This window comes from Tiliqua scincoides, chromosome 2 (assembly GCF_035046505.1).
Source record: "Tiliqua scincoides isolate rTilSci1 chromosome 2, rTilSci1.hap2, whole genome shotgun sequence".
Lineage (NCBI taxonomy): Eukaryota > Metazoa > Chordata > Lepidosauria > Squamata > Scincidae > Tiliqua > Tiliqua scincoides.
Window position 1 is genome coordinate 209,470,941 of NC_089822.1, and position 15,959 is coordinate 209,486,899.

At 40.5% G+C, this 15,959-nt stretch overlaps 1 protein-coding gene across 1 annotated transcript in view; it reads right to left on the minus strand.

Moving 5' to 3' along the window:
* Window positions 1-15,959, minus strand: part of NT5DC2 (5'-nucleotidase domain containing 2) — a 37,366-nt gene that overhangs the window by 12,881 nt on the left and 8,526 nt on the right. The window contains exons 3-9 of the mRNA XM_066614006.1: window positions 15,588-15,662; window positions 14,806-14,861; window positions 12,445-12,538; window positions 6,933-7,061; window positions 3,165-3,225; window positions 2,906-3,008; window positions 934-1,035 (exon numbers count right to left, since the gene is read on the minus strand). Of these exons, the coding sequence (XP_066470103.1) occupies window positions 934-1,035; window positions 2,906-3,008; window positions 3,165-3,225; window positions 6,933-7,061; window positions 12,445-12,538; window positions 14,806-14,861; window positions 15,588-15,662 (620 nt within the window). The remainder of the gene's footprint in view (window positions 1-933; window positions 1,036-2,905; window positions 3,009-3,164; window positions 3,226-6,932; window positions 7,062-12,444; window positions 12,539-14,805; window positions 14,862-15,587; window positions 15,663-15,959) is intronic.

Genomic DNA, 15,959 nt, shown 5'->3' on the forward strand with positions numbered 1-15,959 from the left:
TAAGAAAAAACAGAAATACATAACACCAGAGTAAACAGACAGACCACGTGACCTAGAAAGCCCCTTTTAGTATCACTCTTTATGCTCCCTATTTGATTCTTTTTAGATATGGACCTTAAGTCTGTGTAACGCCATTCACTGAAAACCTAAAACTCTCTGCAGTAGTCCTGAAATTAATCTAATGACTAAATCCTACGCAGGAAGGAGCCTATTGGGAATGTGCCCAGCCTGGGACAGGAGTTCTGGATCCAGCAACCACAAGCTTTCTCATTCCGTCCCACCCCATTTTTCATGCCTCTCCACTGGTGAGGTTCTGCTGGTGGTCGGTCTGTAGCACACTGTCTGTGGGGCACAGCTCTCTGGCTGCTGTTCTGGCAGCCATGTGGGGATGCTGTGACAGTGGGGCTGTCTTTGTGGTGGCATACCTGGCAATATGCCAGCATTTCAAAAGGATAAAAATGGGCTGTAAGAGACTTCCACAAAACCTGAATAATATTTTTAGCAGAAGGAACTTGGGCTGACCGAGGCCAGACACAACATAAAAAAAATACTTTGGCATCTTGATCAACAACCTATTTAGATGAAAGTAAGCCTTCTGATCTTATCTGAACCTACTTCTAAGTATGCTTCAGAACACAACAAGGTCAGAATTGTTTGTTGCATCAGATGTATGGTTGCTGTCAAACGTAAAGCAAACAGCACATTTATGTTCCTCCCTTCATTTATGTTCCTCCCTTCCTCTCTATAGCACATAAGACAAGTGACCCATGATGTTCTTCATTTACAAACTCCAATCCTTTTAAGCAGCCAATTATGTCAGGCAGAGAAGTGCAAAACATACAGCTGTCATTTTTCAGTGTAATTTCAATGGCCAAATTACATTTGATGCAATGTGCAGACCTGCCTTGCAGAAAATACAGCAAAGAAACATACTTGCGTCTATCAGTGAAGAAACTAGGCTTATCTGCTTGCACAATCACCATGTCAAAGAGGTCCCGCCAGTTCTTGCCAACCATGTGTTTCATTCCTTTATCACTGTAGAGAAAACAGAAAAAGTGATTTAAAGAAATCCAGTCTATGATGCTCCGGAGAGTTTCAGAAGACCAACACAACATCTATGTGCACAAATTCTGCAGCCTTCAATCTCTTTTTCTTACAGCACAAAAAGTGACATAATAATATATGCAGGGCTTACTGTCATTCTGCACCAAATTCAAAGCGTAGGGTCTCCCTAATAATTTATCTTCACTTTATTTTAAATTCCAAGTTCAGTTAGGCTAAACAAATCTAACCTAAGTAGATCTGCAAGCCCAATGGCAAGAATGGTAGTAACAATACACTGACTAATTACAGTTAGGCTCAAAACAAAATCAAATTAGTCTCTTTAGGGAAGTTTCACACACCACATTTTTAGCCAGTAGAACTCGACCTCTCCCTCTCTCACATACCCCACCTACCCAACAGGAATTTCAGCAGGCCTTAGTAGCCAGCCAGAATACAGGTTCCCTAACAATCTATCCTATCTCAAACTTGCAGGAGAATGACAGGGTCTCATTTCCACCATCACGTTGACCTTAAAGACAACTGAAACCATTGAGGTCTCATTGCTTTAAGAATTCAGTGCAATGCCAGAAGCGTGATGACTCATAACCTAGTGTCACATCAAGCAGCCAAGGCACTCAGAAAGCTTCTCACAGCTTCTAAATGCTTCTAAAGCTCAGTATATTATTTTTGTATGTTTTTATGTTGTGCACTTTAGTTCTTAAGAAAAAAGGTGTGATATAAAATAAAAACATTAAAAAGGGATGAGACTCTACTAATCTCTCCAAACTAAAAGATGCATTAGTCAGTTCATCAGATTCTAAAGGGGTCTTCAGCACTTCATAAACTTGAGTGGAGATTCCTTGGGTGGTGTTCTTGATGGCCAATTTGTGGGATAAAAGACACTTCAAACAGAGCAGACTTACCATCTTAGGTCAGAGGAAAACAGAGTAGCATTTCCAGTTTTTTGGCTGGAATGGATGACTTATTCCATCACCAGAGATCACTCAGAAATATTAGGTTGCAATCCTAACCACAATTTTCTGAGAGTAAGCCCCACTGAACAAAATAGGACTTACTTCTGAGTAGACCTGGTTAGGACTGTGCCCTCAATCTATCTCCATTATATTGATCACAGGTGTTTTGACATATTTCACGCCATATTCTGCAACCATTTAGGGCACAATTCTTTCCCACCCAAAGGCATGACCCGGAGGTCAGAAGTATCTCTACAGGGCACAACAGAGACCGGTTTCTTCCTTCCCCCTGGACATTATAGAAAATGTAAAGTCTGCAAGTACCTCCTATATCCCTATCCAGCACATCTCCGCTGTCTATGAAACAAGAGAACTAGCAGCTACACCACTTGCAATGTACCGTGAGGGAGGGCAAGGTAGGGATATGAAACACATATAGACCTCACATTCCATGCAATATCTACTTTTGCAAGCAGTAAGGTAGGAGAAGAAAAGAAATAGGTCTTTATTGAACCCTATGGGGAGCCCTTCGGCCCTGCATGGACATTGTGTCCTAAGGCAGCAAAAGATTATTCCATCAGATGGGCTTGCTGTCACTTTTCAACTCTATCTCTGCAATCATAAGAACTGGACTCCAACAACCTTTTCAGCTTAAACCCTATTCCAGCAAGAGGAAGTGCTTACACAAGAAGCATGCAAAGGTTGAAATAATATGCATACATACCGGAGAGCAAGTTGTACAGAACACATTGGGACAATTCTGGGTCACCATGCAGAGGATTGTGAGGTAAAAAGATTAACTCTCTACAACCCACATTTATCTTCATTTAATATTTGTATATGAGCAACAGTTTACACAAAGTGGACAAGTAAGGAAGGATACTCACACAAAACTAAAAGGACTGTTTGTGATAAGAAAGAGTTTTTTGTTGTGATTCACTAGTCGATTGAGGACAGCATAAGTTTCATCTCCATGAAGAATATATTTTTCTGCAAAGATGAAAGAAATGAAATGATTTGTAACACAGAAGTAGATACAATAATGTTATAATGGAAAGTGATCGTATTTCAGTAAGTTCTAGACTGCAAATGTGAACCATTCATCTAAATCCATTAGATGCCGATTAGGTTTAGAATTTAACTGACCCATGTCCTTTTCAATCCATTTGTACATCATTCCTTTCACATGGACATCTTTAATGGCATCCTAAAATGGGAAAAAGAGTAGTTTAATATTAATCCTAATCCTGGTATTGTGAGGTTATATAGCCCCATCAATTAATATGACAGTTTTACAACCTTACAAAAAAAAAAAAAAGGTGGGAGCTTAGTACATGAAGTGGGAGATCTGTCATTGAATCTTGTACCTCTGTTGCAACTGTCTATTAATATATTTAATAAACAGATACATAAATTAATGAGTTTCCCTTACATATAGTACAGGAGACAGCAACACACGGGTGTATTAAAATAAACAGTGGACTAAAAATCTGCATTTGGTTTGACCTACAGAATATAGAGTATTCTGTCATCAATCACCTGCATGCTTACCACATGCTCACACTGCAGTGGCATTTGCCAATAAACTGGATATCTGCCCCAACTCCCACCCTTTGAGGCCAGGCCGACTCCATTTTGAAGGTATGCAAACCAAACAGCCAAAGGCCAGTGTTTACACTCAAAGATCACCTTGTCAAAGGGGTGGGGGCCTAGGCCATATACTGCAAGCCTCTATGAACAGAGCGCAAATGCTTTGCATCACTCCAGTAAACACAGGAATCCAGCAGACAAACAGCCTTCATGGTGAGATGTAAGCTGGCATGTTGCTATCACAGATACACAATTCAATCAAGATTGCCTGGAAGCTTCTCAGAGCTTTATTGCAGTACTTTCTTATACCTTTCTGTTGTATTTGCAAATCTCCTTAGGCTTTCATCTTGATTGCTCTTACCTATCAGGATTCACCTTTCCAGTCCTTGGGAGTTCATTTACCCCCCTGGCTTTCTCAACTAAAGTATGCACCTGTCCTAGATCTCATGGGAGACGCCATTCATCTTGTGCTGTATTAATGCATTTCAACACCTAGCCACACTGGGTTGCTGCAGGCCTGAAATCACTAAAATTACCCAGAGCTATTTTGCACTAGGGCCAAATCAAAACTTAGTGTGAACTTTCATTTCTTCCTGGAGCCCCTCACTTGGATCACAATCTAGGTGTCCTGCCAGATCTATCGCCCAACTTTTGGCTTGGTGGCCAAGCCCCTGAGAAATTTTTCTCCTGGTCTGAAGGTACCCAATGTTCCAGCAACCTTGGACATTAATCAGCAGACTGAGGACAGGTATGCTGCTTCCCTCTATCCTATCTTCCTTTCTGTGCACAGATCTATTATCCTTTCCTCCTTGTATTTGTATACAGAATAGGACAGGAGGTCTGCCTCCGAGTCCCAGGACAAGTCTGTGTACCTTGACTGATTCAACAAGACTAAGGATTCTTATAGAAGAAATGGGTCCTTTTCAACTCATCTTTCCTAATCTTGAGCCATTGGTCAAGAAGACTGGACCACAGGGAATAACTTCCCCCCCATCATGATTACTGTAACTTGTCTGAAGTCACCTCTTTCATGTTCTGTCTCCCATACCAGCACAGCAACTCTTTCGAAACATAGTCTCTGCAACCTGGTCAGCCTCCGTCCCCCACAGATTCTCTCCCCCACCCTAGAACCTGAATCCTCTCATGTAACCATGAGGATCCTAGGAAAACCAGCACTGTGAATACAGATGGTGTCACTGGGACACCGTCTCCTTGTTAAATTCCCTGCAAACACTGTAACTCTACATTGCCCCCCCCCCAGTCAGCAACAGTTCCCTGGTCAATTTCAGTTGTTGTGACTGTATTGCTTTACATATTCAACTCTCCCAACTATTATACTCAATCTCTGCAATAAACTGCATTTTCGTTTTAGGCTCCAACTCCTTTGTTCTCCAGCACTGGTTGGGAGAAATGGGCTAGGCTAAGCCAAAATGCAGAGTTACTAGTCCCCAACAACTGTGCACAGTGTAGCTAAACTACAGCCAGTCAATCTTAAGAACCCAGGGAAGCACTGTATGGCATTAAAAGAGCTCTCAGAAGGACAAAGTGCCAGTCAATAGGACACAACTAGTCCCCTGGCACCAATAAGGCTAATGAAAATGAGCCCAGGAAGCAGCTTGTTCACATGCCTCAAATCCCTGAAGTTAAGTTTGACCTTTTAGTAAGTACACTGTGTGCACAATTTTCCCCAGTCGCGTTAGGTTTTGCAGTCTGAGAAATGCTCCTAGGATCACTGTAAATACTCTAAGTACCAGCAATTGCCTGCTGACAATATGAGTGAAAACCACCAACAATTTCAAGATGAAACAAAGCCCACTTGGCTTTCTACCAAGTGGTAGAACACTGCTTGAGTTTTAAAAATCAGCATCATCAACAAGAGCATTCTAAACTGTATTAGACTGAGATAAACATTTTCAAATGTATGGGGTGTTAAGGAACAAACCTCAGCTTTCCTAGGGACATCTGACCTACTTTGCTCCAGAATATTCTGTGAGAAATGTTGGTTTGCTAAGAGAACAATAGGCACAAGCTACAGCAAGCCCCCCCCCCCCCCACACACACACCTACCTTGCTTCACTGGTCCACAAATCACCAAAAATCACACCAATTAACAAAAACAGTGAACAGCGCATCCTGTCCCACTAGTTAAAACCTTCAGAAGTTTCTAACAGAACAGATTAATCAGTAATCAAAATGCTGCATTGTTTCTGGGAGAGTCAAATAATCAGGCTTTGATCTACCAAGAAATCTTAAGACCACCCCAGTTCATACTCAGGCCAAAAGCCCAGATGTACCAGTACAATATTAGGAGTCAAATGTATTTAGCACATTTCACAGGGGCAGCAAAGAGAGGGCCCCTATCCTGATTGAAGTGTGCCATACAAGCCTTTTGCACAGTTTAGTTGTGGCCAAATGGTGAATGGTGGGACAGGATAGAGAAGGCAACACTATGCACAGAATGTAAACAGTCATTAGAGACTCCCTTCCACCAATGTAATTTTGCCGCTACAAGTTTTAAAAGAATGAGTACAATTTGCCAAGGCTTATAGACCAGTGATGCAAGGGCTTTGCAGAAGATGTTGAGCAATTTGTACCAGTGCAAGCGCTCAAATCTCAAGAGACCCTCCTTGGACATAGCTATAAAAGATTTGTTTTTATCCAAAGTCTTGGCACCCTAGCAAACTATATGTATCATCCCAGAGGCCATAGGTTTGAAAGTTTACAATCAGCTGCCTAAGTCAAGTAGCCCACTTCTGTAGGCTGAACCCACAGAATCACTTAGCAACATTAAATCATTGCAAATATTTTTTATCTGCTCTAGCACATATTGGAGCATTGCCACCATCACAAAACCTACAGCAAGTGAGAAAAAAATTATTTGTACCAATAATTATATAGAAGATAATCTCCAAGAGCAAGTAACTTGATATATTGTTGCCACATTAAAAAAAAGTGGGAGTGGAAAGCACTTCTGAGATAAACGAGATTCAAAACCATTTTCATCATTCTATAAATCAAATCTTAGGTCAAAAGATTGGTTCCTGCCAGGAACAACCTACATACAGATGTGTGTATCAATTTAAAAGCATTACTGAGCAGCAGCTTAAGAGTGTTACTGACCAGGACAAATGGTATACAGATGTCATTTAGATTAGCCATCTGTTTAAAATCCAGAAACTGACTGCTACACATTCTCTCACCTCCCATTAACATGGATATTGTATATTTGGATAATGGAAAGCTCACTATAGGACAGAGACACCAATTTCAAGCATATTGTTTACAAGCAGTTTTTCAGCTGTGTCCCCAAACAGTTATACTCACACTTATATCCTTGAACAGATGAACTTGGTCATACTCAATATTGTGAGTCATGAAGTAGTCAGTCACTGAGGAGAGAAGAGTCATCTCAGGAAGGGAGAAGATGTCCATAAACTGTTTAATAGATGGACCCTGCCCAAAAGAATTAACCATTTAGCCATTACAAAAAAAAAAAGCATGTGCAGAATCTTGAGGAGAAAGAGAAGGAAAAGCTATTGTGATTAAAACTAATGACCGTCTATAGGAATTTATGTTTGGATGCAGTATCCCACATTTTAGATCATAAGTCTTTTGAGGACAAGGAGCCATTTGTTTATAATTCTACATAAAACAGCTTTGTGGATTACTTTTTGTAGAGGGGTTCTCGAGCCAAGCTACACACAATGTAAAATACACCAAAATGCTGTGACAGACTTAAGTTTACCAGTGTAAAGAAGCTTATGCAGGGCTGCAATTCAGACTGGGACCACAGCACGGAGGAAGGGGATATCCAATCCTTTACCTTCCTAAACCTGTTGAAAAATGTCCCTGAGTAACTACATTTAACCTCCAAGTGCAACCTTTGAAGTGCCATTTGCTACAATGGCATTTTCAGGGTAAAATAGCAGCCGCTTTGGAAAAACAGTGCCTCCTTCCTCCATGCCATAGCTTCAATCTGAAGTGCCCCTGTGGGGCTGTCATTCACAAGTGAATTTAAGACTGCATTACACACCAATACGTTTCATGCCATATGTCTTTTTGCCCTGACCACATCAGTATGCAAGTTAGAGGTGTTTTTCTAAAACTTGGGACATAAGGTATTGAACAACATATATAATTATGAAGATCCTTGTGACACCTTAAAGACAAACAGCTTGATTTCAGCATGAACTTTCACAAGTGCATTTATCAGATGCATGAAGTGTTATGCTCAGCTAGCATATATTACTTTGCACATGATCAAGTTGGCTCTAGCACATAAGACCAATGCATACATAAGAATTCATGCTAACACAGAAATGATTCAGCTTAAAACGTGCCATAAGAGTCTCTGCTGTTTTTGCTGCAAAAGAGAAAACTCAGCCACCCTTCTGAAAAAGATTATACACCACTTTTATTCCTGTATTTGGTTTTAAGTCTGAGCTGCACTGGGGTCTCATGTGGCCAAAATGGGAGTATAAACATTAAAAATACACAACTAAACACAGATACAACTTCTGAGGTTTCCTTGACATAATGAAATGTAAACAAAAGTTTACAAAATCATGCCTGGAAAAAGAAAGTCACATTGTTAAACTTTGTGTGTGAAAGTCACACACCTCCATTATAAAGGTACACTTGCAGCTCTGTAGTGTCTATGCTTGATCATGTCAATGCACAAGTGTGTGTGCATTCCAAATGCACACCCCAAAACCCTGGCATTTAGAAGAATGCTATTCTTATAGGTATTGACATTTAGAGAGTTAGTGAAGGAGAGTGAGTTAAGTGAGTCAATTAAACTACTGTATCAAGTCCTTTTCATGATACTGGGCACTCTCCAAGTTCAGGGTCATAGACCAGTAAGTTAAGTATCTGTAAAAAGCTCAAGGACATCAGGGAACTCTGATAACCTTCTGTTATTCTATCAGAGTCATGAACTCATGTGTAAATAATTCGTTAGTGGAATTTTTTTATTTTTCACAACTTCGAAAGAAAATTAAAAATACCAGAGCAACTAACATTTTAATTGTACAATCAATGGGATTTCCTTTAAAACTTATGTTAGAGGGAGCGAATTAGTTGAATACTCTTTGGATATATCAGCTACAAGTGCAGAAATTTTAGAAGTCTCTGATTTTTACTGAAACTAGTTCAACAACATTGTTTGGAATGAATGCAAAAAAAACAACACAAAAACACTAGCAGTTAGGTAAGCCTCCCATTTGCTTAAGAGCCTCCACTGTGAGGTAAAGTTCAGCAAATTATGACAGACCTTTTTTTCCACTGCACTCTTTAACATTTTGAGCATGGTGATTGGGTATACCCAACATACTATGGCATGTGAACAAGGGGCAAGCTTTATTAGCTGTGCCACACAATTGAGTATTTAAAGAAACTAATAGCCACTAAAGCACCTATAACAAACAAGAACTGAATCACTATCTGAAAACGCTCTAGTGGGTGTAAAAGATGAAAATGGGAAGGAAAATTTTTTTGTCTATTTCAGTTAAACACACACACACACACACACACACACACACACACACACACCCCTCTCCTCCATCCCTTCAACAGGATAGGTTGTTAACTATTAAGTGAAAATCAACAGCTTTATGTTTTCTTGAAAATGAGTTCTAGGGAATCTTTATGAATGATTCCTTATTAAAAATGGCAATGGCAACAAGGCCTCTCTAAAAGGCAGCTTGTTTACCACAATCAAACATCTTTTGCAATTCTTCCAAAGGCTGACTTCCACCTCTATAGTACAAGCACAGTAATACCTTGCACTTTTGTCTGGTTAGGGACCTCATCATCGACAAAAGTAAAAAAGTGGATGAATGTCAAAGCATAGCCTAACTAAGCTTGCAAATTTATTTTGGCCAGTGAAAAATGTAAATTACTATATAACACATGTGAATGTGTGCAAAACCTAAGCAAACAGAAATAAAATAAAAACAAACATAAGAATGTCAACGAATGTCATGGAAGGCTGGATAAAATCAGACGAAAGAGAACATGGCCAAAACTGAAATGTGATTGTAACTGAAAATGGCTGAAACAGCAAAGTGATGAAAGTCAAGTGGATGAAAGTCAAAGTACTGCTGTATAGAGCTGCATGAAGCGTATCTGGGGCAGAGGAGGTAATGGGAAAATAGGGTGGGGGAAAATGGTGAAAGTTAAACAGCCCTTTGTTAAGGCAGAGATATTCCTGCATAACTATAAAAGGTCTGAGATTAAGAAAAACAAAGTAACAGAAGGGCTTATGCAATAGCTTTGTCTTGTTCTAGCCATTGCTTGAGCAAAACCTAAAAATAATATAACAAGAATTCATACATTTAGAGGATTGTTTCCTTTCAAGCAATAAAGAGATTTCTAAAACCAACTCAATTTTGCAATAGTTCAAACATTAAAAGCCTCATGAACTAGTCTATTATTAGATCCCTTGGGCAGTATTCATGGGTGCCAACATCATGCAGGAGACAGAATGTTTTCTTTGGATGTGGTAGACCAATGTTCTAATCTGGAATGTCCTTGGGCAAGTAGTTCTCTCTCAAACCTTCTTATCACACAGGGCCGTTACTGAGGACAAATAAGTAGTGTTTAAGCACAGGGGAGGGGGAAAAGAGAGACAACTACAGAAAGCAGTGAAATCCCCTTTGGATCTACTCGAAGTCTGCTCTTCAACTCTGCACTTCTCCATTTTTAAGTATATCCCCACAGCCAGAGGTTTTTGTTTTTTTTAAGTGATAAAATTCTTACCATGATCCTGAATTCTGTACCCATTACCAAATTTCTTGCTTGTACAATACAACATAAAATACTCAGAGTCCCGAATCATATGCTAATTACAGCTAGGCAAATGAAAACAAAGTCAATGGAAAATGGACTGGAAGCATTACAGGAGCTGGAATATCCACCTGGTGTCCTACAGGCCAGATAAGAACATAAGACGAGCCACACTGGATCAGGTCAAAGGCCCACCTAGTCCAGCTTCCTGTATCTTACAGTGGCCCACCAAGTGCTTCAGGGAGCATACAAGACAACAGACACAACCTAAGACCAGAAGTAACTGTGAGGCGCTCCAGACGGATCTCTCCAGACTGGCAGAATGGGCAGCAAAATGGCAGATGTGCTTCAGTGTCAGTAAGTGTAAGGCCATGCACATTGGGGCAAAAAATCAAAACTTTAGATATAGGCTGATGGGTTCTGAGCTGTCTGTGACAGATCAGGAGAGGGATCTTGGGGTGGTGGTGGACAGGTCGATGAAAGTGTCGACCCAATGTGCGGCGGCAGTTAAGAAGGCCAATTCTATGCTTGGGATCATTAGGAAAGGTATTGAGAACAAAACAGCTAATATTATAATGCTGTTGTACAAATCTATGGTGAGGCCACTCCTGGAGTATTGGGTCCAGTTCTGGTCGCCACATCTCAAAAAGGACATAGTGGAAATGGAAAAGGTGCAAAAGAGGGCGACTAAGATTATTACTGGGCTGGGGCACTTTCCTTATGAGGAAAAGCTACAGCATTTGGGCCTCTTCAGCCTAGAAAAGAGATGCCTGAGGGGGGACATGATTGAGACATACAAAATTATGTAGGGGATGGATGGAGTGGATAGAGAGATGCTCTTCACACTCTCACATAACACCAGAACCAGGGGACATCCACTCAAATTGAGTCTTGGGAGAGTTAGGACAGACAAAAGAAAATATTTCTTTACTCAGCATGTGGTTGGTCTGTGGAACTCCTTGCCACAGGATGTGGTGGTGGCGTCTAGCCTGGACGCCTTTAAAAGGGGGTTGGACAAGTTTTTGGAGGAAAAATCCATTACGGGTTACAAGCCAAGATGTGCATGTGCAACCTCCTGATTTTAGAAATGGGCTATGTCAGAATGCCAGATGCAAGGGAAGGCACCAGAATGAGGTCTCTTGTTATCTGGTGTGCTCCCTGGGGCATTTGGTGGGCCGCTATCAGATACAGGAAGCTGGACTAGATGGGCCTATGGCCTGATCCAGTGGGGCTGTTCTTATGTCTACCAAGTTTAAACAGAATGGAGAAGAAATGCATGTACATTCACCCAGTTATAAAATGTTGTGAGAAAATTCCACACTTTAATGCAATTTTATTTACTGACAGTATTTTTAACCCGCCTTTCTCCTCAGAGACACAAGGTGGTTAATGTGAAGCCCAGTGTTCCCCATAAGTTGTATGACTGTGCAACTCCAAGCTAATCTCAGTACAGCATGGAGCTCAGCAACCTGAAAGTTTGGTGATGTTACGTGATATCACTGGTGAGCATCCAGAAATGGTGTCATGATAGCATGTAGGAGAAGAAGGGGTCTAGGTTAACAGCTACATATAGAGTTTATTATACAGTCAGAATACCCAGGCAGGGATTGGATTATAGGACAAAATGGATTTCTGCTCCTGGGCTATTGTCTGGAGAACAGAATAGCAACCCCCTGCCCCCAAGGATTCAGAAGTTGGTAATTACCAACAGTATTAAGAAATTGATTGACGCAAATACTATCCAACAACATGGATCAGTGACTCAGCATTGTTTAGCAATGAGTTGAGCCATTTAAAGGGCTGGTTAAGAAGTCAAGTCTCCAGAGTCTGTTAACAATTCATGACTATGTCAGAAATTGCCCAGACTCTCTGCTTCCTTCATAAATTAAGTGATACATTTAAACAGTATGTTTAAACTGGCTGGTGCTAACTTCTCCAAACTTGGAAGTTACAGACATTCTCACTTAATTCCCATACATTAGGATTCTAGGCTGTAAAAAGAGGAAACATCCTGATTTTATTACAATACTATTAAGATTCCTTACTGTACCTTGCCATAGAAGTCACTCATCTGGTATAATGGGATATGCTGGGTTCCACCATACATCTCAATAACCTCGTCATCAGGGACTGGTTTTAGGCCTCTACAAAATAAGTTACAAAATCAGTTTCAGCAAATGTCAGCCTCAGCCGACATCAGGACAGACTGAAGACTGAAAAAGGACAGACTGGGGCAGTGGCGTAGCTAAGGGGTTGCAGGGGGTAGCAGTTGCACCGGGCATCAAGCTTTAGGGGGGCATCAAGTTGAGCTTGACACTAGTGACTAAAATTGTGAAAATTTTGGCATGTATGAATGATACAATCTTGCTATATATCATTGGAAAGGTAATTTAATGCAGAATGCAATGAAATAAACTGCACTGGAATATCTTTATTATATCAAAAGTTATGGCCAATTAACCAGAAAATTAAACACAACTGCCTTATGAAACAAAAAGTGGATTTGCTTAACTCCAAACTGACCTATGAGACTGATTGTTCTGAGTGCCAATGAGATGTTATTATGATACGGCATGGAACCAATAACTGATTTATTTACTTAATTAAATTTGATTTTGTCGTGCTGGGGGGGTTACAAAATCTTCTTTGACCCCAGGTAGTAGATAGATGCCTTAGCTATGCCACTGACAGGGGGGAGGCAGCAGAGCAAGTGGGTGGTGAGCTGCTGGGGGGAGGAGGTGTGCTCCTCCCAATTTTCACTTTTTAAAAAGCCAGGATGTAATGTCACTTCTGGTTGTGATGTCACTTCTGGGGCAACATTTTGAGCTTGGCATCAGGCTACACAATCATTAGCTATGCCACTGGACTGGGGAGATGGAAGAAAAGTCAAAGAGAGAATGACTTTTCCAACAAGTCAATTTCTAATGCTGCATGGCCTTCACTTGCCCACTGAGTTAATAAAGCAGGGATTAAACTTTGCATGGAGCACTTACAAATTGGTAACCAGCTGTGATCCCTTCATTACAAATCATTTTTGGTTGGTTATTTTGTGAAACCAACACAAAAGTTGTATAACAGATATGTACTGTACCACTGTATTTGGAGACAACCTGTGCAAATCAATCGACATGACTTCTCTTAACTTCCTCACAATCCAAGTATTCCTTCAGTTAAAATTTAAGGAGCTGCATATTTGTCCACTGAACAAAGCCCCACGCAGTTCGGCAACTCGCTGCATGACTTTCCAGGTTGCTTTTCAAATGAAAAAAGTACTAAGGTTACATGTTAACATAGCAATCGTTCAGTGGAAAGCTGTGTTACATCCTATTCAAATGGATATTGATAAGCCCAGTGAAGTGAGAGTAAAGAAAACGTTACAGCCAGAGAAGTTATGTTCTGAGTGAAACCAGAGCCGTTTAAAGTTAGGAGTGCCTCCTGAAAATGAGTGGTTTATAAGGCAAGAGGAAAATTAAACATGCCCCTCAGCTGAGTCAATGTTTTCTGTAATTCACTCCAAGAAGTTATAAAACCAGATCTGCCTGGTGACAGTCAGCTATATTAATAGGATACTATTTAACAGCAAAAGGAAGAAGAAGAAAATAGCCTGCTGTTCAATGTGCATATCAGGAAGCTAACAATTATTTTGTAACTATTCACCCAAACCAGCAGTGACTTTGTCAACAGTTCAGAATATGATATTTGGAAAGATTTTCCAAAATGATTAGTGGTTCATTTCGTCTTTTCAATTACCATTATTTGATTCCTAATGGGTTCTTTATTTATTCTAATAAAGGATACCATCAGTAACAAATTTAGTAGCCAGGCACCTCTCACAGAGCACAGCTTCCTTCTTTACTACAGTCTAGTACTAATAGCTGAACTTGTTAGTACAAATTATCTTGACGCAATTTGCATCTGTGCCAACAACTCAAAAATTACTCTTTAATAGTTCTGCAAGGGACCGTGCAATTCCCACAAGATTTCAAGGAATCTTGCCACTGTGTTACAACTGCAGTCTTAGCTCAAAAAATCAGAGTCCAATTCTGTCCAGCTTTCCAGCACTGATGCAGCTGCAATGCAGCCCTGAGGTAAGGGAACAAATGTCCCCTTAGGTTGAGGAGCCCTTCCCCCAAAGGATGCATCCCATGCCCCACTGGCATCCCTGCATCAGCACTGGAAAGTTGGATAGGACTGGGCCCTATGTCATGTAAGTGACGATGTAACACTGTCCATGAAACCTAATTAGATGCTCACTCTTACATGTGGCTATATATTGCTGCATTTTTTTTAAAGCCAACTTTATAAGAAGCATAAGGCAAGTGTCAAAAGATCATAAAAGGGATGGATGTAGAATATAAAATGTTGCTGTATTTACACATACACCAAACCACTCAACAGGAGTTTAACTCACTGATATGCAGTACCCAGCTGAACGTAGTGGAAAGCATCAATCTTCATCAGAAGGCTCTGAAAGAGAAGCAGGCTTTGAGTGAATATATGTAATATTTTGATATTAAAACTCACAAACTAAGACTGATGAAGTTTAACTAGGAATGATTTTTTAAAATGCAGTCCTAGTTAAACTTCACATTTTAACGCATTTTTAAAATTAACTTTCAGAGTGTTCCTGTTATGCCTAAAGAGGGGGCTGGGTTTGCTACTAAATTCTCCTACACTTGCAGAGCACAGATCTTTGCTGGTTGAAACACATTACACCAACAAAGCCTTATACTATCACAGCCCCTGGGACTGGGAAACCCACATCTCTCTCCTCCTCCCTTTGCTCCAATAACTATGATGAAGATGGGAGTTCCCTCTGAAGTAAGATGCTGAGGGTTTTAGTTCTGACGCTTTCCTCCCTCCCCCAAAAAATTATTTTGTTAAACTTGTGGAGATTCTGCTGTCATCTGCATCTCCCAAAGCCCATACCTTATTTTTCCTCTTACACTGCTCTTTCCAGTGAGCTACCAGGTAAACCCATAGTATTGCTTTGTTCATTTCCCTTATTCACTGGACTACCTTCTCTTTTTCTTGCAATGGCTATGAGGAGTCAACAGTTCTCTAGTAGTAGACCATTCTCCCAAGCATATGAGGCAGTTTTACACAGTCAAGTAGTTTGTGGCATGCTTGCAACAGTGCGCATGCCACTGGCAGAGATCGGCATAGGATTGGATATGAATACGTATGGTGTACCTTGTGAACATCGTAGTGAAGCCCTCTAATGGCAAATCCAGGAATGTATTCATATCTCCTGAGTCCTTCAGGATACTGAAAAATATTTCACCAGGAAGCAATAAGTACAACCTATCACACAGATATGCCAGCTATATTATATTCATTCTAAGACTAAAAAGGAGTTCCAAAACCTAGTGAAGGATCAGAGAACCAGTACAATTTGGTATCATGGAGAGAGTGTCAGACCAAATGCTCCACAAGGACTGTGATATAGCCAATTAAGAACTTCATGTCCAACCACTGTTCACCATTAGGCAGCAAACATGCTTGAGGCTCCCTGAAAATGACAGGGTGAGAGGGGGAAAAAAATTACCTATGCAGCACTATAGG